Here is a 10236-nt window from a genome sequence, read left to right as displayed (position 1 = left end):
GAAAATATGTGTAAGTAGATGAGTTATTGAAGTTTCAGTATGTGACCATTCTACCATATCTACACTTTAGGGAATACTGATCTTATTTTATGCCTTCTTGTACTGTAATTTGTAAGGCTCATAACATATTATATCCTAGAGAATGTGAAACTAATACAATTGGCAAATTGCCATGTAAATTTCATGAAATGTTATTATTTAAGTAAAAATTAATATTACCTTTCAATTGATACAAAATTAAGGTTAAGGTTAGCTACAATCTTCAAGTAAATGTTGTGTTACACATTTAGAAGCATTACATAAAATTAAATAAATGAACAATTGCCTAAAGAACTCTATTAAAAATAGAAATGTACACTCTTCTATCTATAAACCAAAGTTACAAGGACTGATCTTAGATTTACTGCCTCCAAGCACAGTACTATGCATAATACATAAAAACAGGAGTGATTTTTAGAAGTTTTAGTGTAATCCTTTATCAAAATTATCAATGAAGCCCTAAGACAGCTGTGTAATATTTTTAAAAAATGATTTCTCTAATTCTTTCCATTAACATGGCTAGAGAAATATATTAATTTTTTAATATGCACAGCCCATATTATTCATGATGACCATCCCTCAATTATTTTTGCATAAAACTCCCACTCTTGCAAACATTTACATTATTGTAAAAGACAGCTTAAAAATAAGCCTACAAATATTATTCCATCTGACTATCCATTACAGAAAAAATATTGTGTAATTTGTAAAATTAGAATGAAATAAAACCTGGGAGTATAAAATTTGCAATGACAAGTTGGAATAATATTTAATTTTACACATACACCATGTTCCCTATATTTATTAGATCAGCATATAAATGCTTTCGATGGCTTTTGGGATAGGGTCCTATCCCAAAAGATTGGATTGCTATGATAAAACTCAAGAGGAACTTCATCAAAATATTAGGTTTCTTCTTGCTCTTTTATCGATTTTGAAGACATTCAGTGTTTGGTAATGTCAATGTTGTGCCATACTGTTGATGACTGTCTTTACTGTGTTCCATGGTATATCCAATGCCTTGGAAATATGTTTGTACCATTCTTCTGATACCTTTTAATAATGTGATCCCTTTGATACTTTGTAAGCTCTTTGCAGACCATGGTTTTTGTTGTAAGAGGCAACTGAATAAATGTCAGAAAAATCCTAGAAGAACCACTGAAGTTTATATGGGCCTGATCAAATTCTCTTTAATTGATGACAGGTGTGTATTGACTGCTATTTAACTTCAGTTGAATGAAATTGGTTAATTCTGAGCACAGCTACATCCCTACTCATAAGAGGGGTGGGCAATCACGTTACATTATCACATTATTGTAACTTTTCCCCTGTAAAAGATTTTAGTTTGTTTTTCAATTGTATTGTACAACTTACATGTTATATTAAAGGTGGAAAAAATTCTGAAATTATTCATCATGGTCTGATTTTTTTTTTTACCTCTCAGAAATCTTGCATTTTAATGGGGGTGTCATAGACTTTTTATATACATTGTATATAGAAGCAAGTAGAGATGCGTTTTGTGGAAAGGCAAAATAATAAATGGTATAAATGAAAACAAAATTAGAATTTTTCTCTTAGCAGTTACTGATCCCCAAAATGCTTAAAATCTGTAAAGACTTGATTTTACCTCCATAAATATAAATATAAAAAGAAAAGAAAAAATAGAATAAAGGTTGGAGGTTGGGGGAAAATATACAGAGGCTGTAATTCTCCCTATTCATAGCATCATTCAGGGATACCTGGGAAAGACAGCCTTGCCAAAAAGTCAAACAAAACCATTCATTTTGAAAGTCTTGTAACCAGGAATATATTGAGAAATTCCATGAGATAATGAGGTTGAAGCTTTCAAACCAGTGTTAAAAATATCCTGTAAAAGGAAAAGGAAGCTCCTTCTGGGATTAGTTTTCTTTATATATAGACTGTATTCTCCTGGGATAACTGAACGTTTCTGGAGCAACTTTTCAGTATTTAGGTGAGGGTTTTTTCCCTTGATATTTATTTATTTATTTACAGATTAAGAGAGTTGGGAGGGACCTTGTAGGTCATCTAGAGCAACCCCTTGCCCAAGCAGGTCCCACATCATTTTTGACAGATAGCAGTCCAGTCTTTTCTTGAAAGCTTCCAGTGATGAAGCCCGTACAACTTCTGAAGGTAAGCTGTTCCATTGGTTGATTATTCTCACTGTCGGAAAATTTCTCCTCATTTCCAGATTAAATCTCCCCTTGTTCAGTTTCCATCCATTATTGTCTGGCCTTCATGTGCTTTGGAAAATAGCTTGACCCACTCCTCTCTGTGGCAGCTCCTCAAATATTGGAAGACTGCTATCATGTCTCCCCTGGTCCTTCTCTTCACTAGACTAGCCATGCCCAGATCCTGCAACTGTTCATTGTATGTTTTAGCCTCCAGTTCATTAATCATCTTGGTTGCTCTTCTGTGCACTCTTTCTAAAGCAGGGGTGTCAAACTTGCTGCATCATTAGGATTTAATTCCCCTTCCCTAAACCAGGCATGGTAGGCGTCACCAACATGGGACGCATCTGGCCCACGAGTTTGACAACTCTAGATTCTCAACATCTTTTTTATAGTGTGGTGACCACAGGTGGGCTCCACAACTGGTTCGCCGAAAATGTGAGTGCACGTACGTGGCTGCAAAAACATGGGGATTTCCTGTGTGTAGCAGCTGTGATGAGTAGAGCGGGCAAGGCATGGAAAGCAGTTGGGCTGCATGGGCGGGGCGAGCGAGCCAGATATGTAGGATGAGATAGCACCGGAGGGGGAGGGTAGACCCAGTCAGTATGGGTGAGCCAGTCAGAACTGGCAGCAGCCCATCACTGGTGGTGACCAAAGCAGGATGCAAGTGTGTGTGTGTGTGTGTGTGGGTGTGTGTGTGTGTACATATATGTATGTATGGTGATGACCAAAACTGGACGCAGTGTGTATGTGTACATATATATGTATATGTGTGTGTGTGTGTGTGTGTGTATAATCCTTAGCTAAATACTGAAAGTTGCTTTAGAAATGTTCAATTGTCCCAGGAGGATATAAGCATGCTTCTATCTTCATTTAAATCAAGGTGAGTGTGACTATGTCTCTGCAAGTGATACCTGGTCAACGTTATCTGAAATTTAAGCTGGCTTAGGCCTGATGAAACCTAATACTTGAACATGTGACCAACAAAAAATACAAGGGCTAGAGGCTAAATAGAGAAGTAAAATATCTTAGAACATTAAGTCATTTCTATACCATTCCCAAGATACTACATGGATATGAAATTAAAGTTGATTCAAAGGAAATATTACCTAGCCTAATCATGCGACTTAAAAATATATATTTCACACATAGCTAAAAAAAGCTGCTACTCTCTTAAGCAGCTACAGACTCTGTGATCCATCCAGGTCATATTGTGCAGACAAATACAGATTTTTATTCAACTTTCCACTGACCATATAGAAAAATCTGCAACAAATATTTATGTTATCAGTATTTTTGTTAGTTTCATTTCAGTGTGTCAAGTTTATAACTAAGAGAAGTCATTTGTAACTGAACTTGAAATTATGCTATTCCTATTTGAGATTTTAATAACTATAGGGCTACAAATACTCACAGTATACCTTTAAAGCTATACTTTAAAATAAGTATTTTGCAATTATATGATTTCTTATCATTGAAGACATTCTAAATAAAAATGTATGTAAAACATCAGATGTTTCTTATTCTTAAAATGTACTTGTAAAGGTTGAAGATTAACTTTTAGGCTATTATTAAATAACTATTAATTCTGGTGCAGTTTAATTGCTATTATTTAACACTCATTTTGGAAGTTTCTTTCATTTGTTAATAGTGCCACAGCATGGTGTTTTTTGATGTTCATGTGTATGTTTACATTCTATTTTGAACAGATTTTTAAAATTAACTTTGCTAATGCAAAAGTATCTTTTAAAGAAGCAAACAGAAAATACTGCATAGTGGCCTTTTGTAGGGCCAAAGCAGGACAATGACAGAAAGCTTGGCTAATTTACTAGCTTTTTATACAGAAAGGGAAGTTCTCATTCCAAATACTGCTTACTATAGGAGGACTAGAGCCATCATTCACTGATTCCCAATCCAGTGTACACGCAGAGAAGGCGGGCTTTCGGTAACAATAGTCTGGTGGAGCCTGAAGCTTCAATAGCCTGCAAAACCTTCTTCCTTGCAGAGCTACATACAGTATCCTACACAGGCCAGTGAGAACTGAGTTCGGATACAGACATAACAAAAAGCAAAAGTTTTGTAGATCATCTAATCCAAGGGTGAACAAAGGGGAGAGAAGAAAAATATTAAAAAGAAAATGGGTGGGTGGGTGGGGGCAGAGATTCAGCCTTTTTCCATTTGCGACCATTAAAATGATTAAATATCAAAAAGTCAGAGGGGAAAAAATCAATTATACCACCTTCCCTCTTTGTGAACATCCTTCCAGCATGCTGCATTACACTACTGTGGCAGTCAGAGCTATTCCTATAACATCCTTACTATTTTTTACAATGCTGACATATGTATTCCTGAAGACTGCATACATTATCTCTGGTGGGAAAATTGTTAACAACAGAGTCTAGACACAAAGAAAAAGCTGCCATTTGGTGTAATAAATAATTACAACAGCCTATAACTATACCTCAAGCAGAACAGTAACACATACCAGCAAGTCCCCCTTACATCAGACTGCTTTGACAAAGCACACTGCATGCCCACAGAGTCTCCGCCACACCCATCTTCTTGCTGCAGAATCTCCACAATACAAATCTTAATACACTTCCAGCAAATCATCTACAAACCACGAACACCCTACCTAAATCCCAACATTCCCTTTAAGAAAGGTCTCTTCTCCTTCTCAAAAGCATCCTTCCCAGGTGACTACCAGAACAGGGTTATGATGACCCACCTCCAAACTTCTACTAGTTCCTTCCATGTTTTCACAAGCTTAAACCTCATCCCTCATAAACGTCTTGAACCCCAAAACCTTTTTATACCAGGCAAAAAACCATGCTTCCCCGCCTGTTCTTTTTTGGTTGTTTTTTGTCCCCTTTCGATCGCTTATCTTTCTCCACTTCTCAAAACCCTTTTTCTAAATCACACTGCTACCAATCCGCCCTCTTCATTTCAGAAACTGCTTTGCCCAGTTCGGCTGACAGCGACAAATCCCCCTGTCCCAAGCACACAAAAGAAAAACGGTACTTCCAAAGACCACCTCCCCGATACTCACATCCCCGGCCGTTTTCTTTAAAAAACCGTTCATTCCTACCGCCCGTATTTCAGGGCCTTGTAAAGCCAAGCCAACTTACTTACTGGGTTGGGTGGGTCCCCGCCCTGTACACACACACACACACTCACACACGCAATTTTTGGCCTCAAGCGCCTTTTACACGACCGTCCCTTCATCACAAAGCCCACCAGCCACGCCCCTCGGACACCTTCCGGGATATGCGCTCCTTCACCAGATTTCCACAAGCTGGCGCTCCTCCAGATACGTTGGATTGCCTTTCTCAGCGTGCCCGGCTAGCAGGCCGGGCTGGACGGTGCTGGGCGATGCCGAAAGGGGCACCGGCGTCCGGAAGCCGCCTCTGTCCACTCACCGGGAGAGACTGGGGCGGCGCCCTTCTTGGCGACCGGGGGCTCCTCTCGCTTGGGGGGCAGCGGGGCGCTCCGGGGAGGGATGGCGGGTGCGCGGGGCTCTTCCCAGTGCGGAGGTGGCAGCGGGGCGCTGCGGGGAGGCTCCCTCTCCTTCTCCCCCTTAGGGGCGTCCTCGAAGGCGGCAGCAGTGACTGGGCTGGTAGTGGTAGAGACGACGGGAGAGACCCAAGCGGGCTGGGGGAATGGGGGCGGGCTGGGTGGCTGCTCCCCAGAGGCGCCCCGGTCCACCAGCGGCGGGGCGGAGGAGGGCGCCGGAGGGGCCGTAGGCGCAGCGGCGGGCTTCCTCTCCCTCACTTCCAGCTGCTCGTCATCCAGGTCTTCCTCGTCTTCCTCGTCGTCGTCCTCCTCCTCCTCCTCGTTCTCCGGGTCCCTCACAAACTGGTACTGGAAAAGAGGCTGCTGCGGTTGCCGCCGGTCCTGCTCTGGAGCGGCCGTGGTAGAAGAAACCAGGGGGGATTGGTCCGGATCATCCATGCTGGTCTCCGGGCTCTTGTCTCAGGAACAATGAGCCAGATAACAACCGCCCGAGCGATAAAAAAGCAGAAGGGGGAGAAAAGGGTTGGTGCTTGGCGCGCGGGGTGGGGCGGAGGCGAAGGAGGGAGGGAGGGAGCCAGGCAAGGCGGGCGGCTGCGCAGCCACCGCCGCTGGGAGAGATGCTGCGATGCCGCGGGAGAGCCAAGCCCGCCGATGCCGCTGCCACCTCCACGCCCTACTGAGTCATGGAAGGCGGTTGCTGGCGCGCGCGTAAAGTTGCAAGTTGTGAGCAAGGCGCGGAGAAGGCGGTTCCCTTCGCTCCGCCCTCTCTTCCGCCAGCCTATCGGAGCAGAGAAAAGATAACCAGTGGGCCAATGGAAAGCGGGGAGAGCTGCAGTTCCCGGAGGAAGAAGCCCTGCCCTCTTTTCTTCTCGACTGTGTTCTTCGGTAAAGAAAAACGTTGGGCTGGGCTAGACGAAGCAGTGTTGCTCGTAGGGTACCGCGGTAAAGAGAAAGACGGAAGTTCGGCGCCAGGCTCGGAAGGCCTCTATGAGCTCACAGTTGCACGCGGAGGGGGCTGCAGGCAGGAAGACTTGAGAGATTCTGCATGTGCAACCCAGGGCCAGCTGTAGTCATTTGCAATTTTGCCTTCACTGCTGAGTGCTTCACGGGGTGCCATAAAGCTAAAAGAGCTGGCAGATAATATGTGCAGCTTAAACACTTAACACCGCAGAATCCTGCTTGAACAAAAAAAAAACTCAGAAGTAACGCCTTGTGTATCCTAGTGTACAGGTAGTCCTTGATTTAACCACCACGGTTGAACCCAAAATATATGTTGCGAAGTGAGATGTTTATTGAGTTTTGGCCCATTTTACGACTCTTGTAGCCACAGTTGTTAAGTGAATCTGGCTTCCCCATTGACTGCTTGTCATAAGGCCGCAAAAGGTAATCCCAGGACATTGCAACGGTCATAAATATGAGTTAGTTGCCAAGCCTCTGAATTTGGATCATGTGACCATGGAGATGCTGCAATAATCAAAAGTGAAAAATGGTCATGTCTCTTTTTTCAGTGCCTTGTAACTTCGAATGGTCACTAAATGAAGTTATAAGTTGAGGATTACCTGTAGTCACTTTGTGATGAAGGCTGCATGCTGTTAGGCAGATATATTGTTAAAATTTAGAACAGAACAGAATAGAATATTCTTCTAGAGTAGAATAGAATTCTTTATTGGCCAAGTGTGATTGGACACACAAGGAATTTGTCTTGGTGCAAATGCTCTTAGTGTACATAAAAGATACATTCGTCAAGAATCATAAGATACAATACTTAATAATACTCAAAGGGTACAATAAACAATCAAATCATACTTGGAAACAGTCAATAAAAATAAGGATACAAGTAACAAAGTTACAATCATACAGTCATAAGTGGGAGGAGATGGGTGAAAGGAAGGATGGGAAGATTAATAGTAATAGTAATGCAGACTTAGTAAATAGTTTGACAGTGTTGGGGGAATTATTTGTTTAGCAAAGTGATTGTGTTTGGGAAAAAACTGGTTTTGTGTCTAGTTGTTTGGTATACAGTGCTCTATATGGTCATTTTGAGGGTAAGAGTTGAAACAGTTTATATCCAGGGTGTGAGGGGTCCGTAAATATTTTCACAGTCCTGTTTTTGATTAGTGTAGCATACAGGTCCTTGATGGAATGCAGGTTGGTTAGTAATTGTTTTTTCTGCAGTCCTAATTACTCTCTGAAGTCTGTGTCTGTCTTGTTGGGTTGCAGAACCAAACCAGACAGTTATAAAGGTGCAGATGACAGACTCAATAATTCCTCTGTAGAACTGTATTAGCAGCTCCTTGGGCAGTTTGAGGAACTGCCCAAGGAATAAACATGAGAGTGGCAGACGATGTTTAGGGCCAGATGCCATTAATATCTGGCATATTTCTCCATAATATCTGAAATTAATAGCACAGATACTCTGAGCCAATGTCTGGATACAGTGATAAGTTGCTGATAAATCAAACCTGACAGGATAAAAACCTTATGAGTGGATGCACCCAACCTATGGGAACTGAGAAATCTGTTCTAAATGAGCTTTCTATAATCCCACTGAAGTACATTATAGGTACATATTTTAAAATACTCTTAACAGTCATTGTCGCTGGCAGTCAATTAACCCTTGAGCCTATGACTATTACGAGCTTTAGCTGGTTGTGTACACTTTTTTAAGCAGATTGACTACAGTTGAGTTTGTGGGTAAATGTAGGTTTGAATTACTGTGATTCTATTTGTTCCTGGTTTTAATGCTTCATGCTTCTAGATACCTGCACAATAACTTCATTACTATAATTGAAAAATTTCAGTGATTTCAACTATTTGGGGGATTGTCACTTCATGGCTACCATAGACTGGCTTCTTAGTGATACTTCTCACTTTTTGACCTATTTTCTCCCCCTCCCCGAAAATACATTATTCAGATGCCTACTGAAATTTCATTTTTTCACTCAGGCCATTTTAGTACAAATGAGGGAGGCATCCTTTATAATCTTTCTCCCGTGCATTTTAAATATATGTATCTTCTACTAAACATTAACTGCTTTAATTTATGTTTTAAAATGGGTAAACTGAGATCCTGTGGAAAAAGTATATAAATATTTGAATATATAAATAAGAATGAAAGTTTGAATGAAGAAGCCTGAAGTCAAGTATTAACCAGTGGCTTAAAATAATCAGTGCTAAACACATTCATAAATGGTAGTATGCTCCTGTCATATAAGATGAATAAAAATAAATGTCCTCTCAAGTTGGAGAAAAAGTTAGATATAAAACATGTAGATTAGTAATTATAGGTAATAGAATTTCCTAAAATATGTGAAATGAAACATGTTGATGTTTCAATTTATTTAATTAAATTTACCTATTCTGAAAATTCAAACTTGGATCTTTCATAAAGAATTTATCTTGCTATTATGTTCCAGATTGTAAACAGTGTTCATGGTATACTATACTGGCTATTTGAATGCATTGCTGATCTGCCTGAGCCTAATGCTCTTAGAAAATCTGCTCCATCATGTTAATGAGTCAGAAGCATTGCTAAGCAATGCTTTATTTTACTGGCTTTCCAGGTGCAAGAAATGCTTAAATTACTATTTCTGCATTGCGTAGAGTTGGATTTGAAAGCATAGATTGTCATATTCTTTGAAACCTGATTTCCATTTTGGTAGGAGCTTGTAAGCTAAGTATGGTCTGTGCCAAAACAATCCCAAAAGTTTTTGAGAGACTTCGAGTTCTTTTTTAGCGGGACATGGATTCAGTGACACAAACATTGTATTGTCATAGGAAGTAAAGAGGAGAAAGAGGGCAGGGAATTAAATTAACATTCTCCTCCTGAATCTCTCAGATTTTTTTAAAGCTTCAACATTTTGATCTTCTGTAAGTAAATAGGACCTTTAGTCTGTCCGTAGCTCATAATAATTTCTAGAGAAATGTGCTATGAAGATGATCTTTGTTGTGTTGCAGATTAGGATAGCTGTTTCTTTAACAATGTCGTTGATACTGAAAATAAATACATTACTACCAGCCAAAATATTCTTCCTTTAAAGTTCCTTGAAAATGTAGCTTCAGAGTGCAGGAACTGGACTGGTTAGCATCTCTGCTACATTTTCTAAACAGTTTGCCAGCTCTCAGCAGGCCAGTGAATGTCTTAACTGTTGTTGCTAATAATGTCCTTTTACAGCTCATTTCCCACTACAATCCTGTATTGTTTCTTACAGGTTCATGGGTGTTTTTTGTTAAAGCAAAAGCAAATATTCAATGGCCTGGATCCTAAGACAAGGAGTTTCTAAAAAAGAAAAAAAAATCGTATCTCCTCTTTCTTGACATGCCCACCAGAGTCCAGTAAAAATCCTATGCTGAGCTTCAGAGGACTCTTGTGAATAATTGGAATGGAACATACAGCAGCGGAAGAATCACCCCACACAGGACTTGGTTCCTAAAATTTTAACTTAAGGAAGATGATGCTCAACTCCCAGTTTTTAGGATAGCTGCTGAGGGAAGG

The 10236-nt window shown here is 40.5% G+C and overlaps 1 protein-coding gene across 6 annotated transcripts in view; it reads right to left on the bottom strand.

Annotated features, from left to right (window-relative positions):
• The window catches only part of RTN4 (reticulon 4), a 69234-nt gene that overhangs the window by 39850 nt on the left and 19148 nt on the right, over positions 1-10236 (bottom strand). For 3 of the 6 annotated variants that reach the window (XM_026695433.2, XM_087930522.1, XM_087930527.1), the window contains exon 1: positions 5648-6426. The exons of 1 other annotated variant lie outside the window; for it this stretch is intronic. In XM_026695433.2, the coding sequence (XP_026551218.1) occupies positions 5648-6179 (532 nt within the window). In that variant the 5' untranslated portion in view covers positions 6180-6426. Of the gene's footprint in view, positions 1-5277; positions 5358-5647; positions 6427-10236 lie in introns of those variants that run through there. 2 more of the 6 variants (XM_087930554.1, XM_087930549.1) reach the window with 2 other exon arrangements.

Source organism: Pseudonaja textilis, chromosome 1 (genome assembly GCF_049901715.1).
Source record: "Pseudonaja textilis isolate UNSWEBS1 chromosome 1, rPseTex1.2, whole genome shotgun sequence".
NCBI classification, from domain to species: domain Eukaryota; kingdom Metazoa; phylum Chordata; class Lepidosauria; order Squamata; family Elapidae; genus Pseudonaja; species Pseudonaja textilis.
Note: the sequence above shows the minus strand (reverse complement) of the source record. Positions and strands in the feature narration are given on the sequence as shown.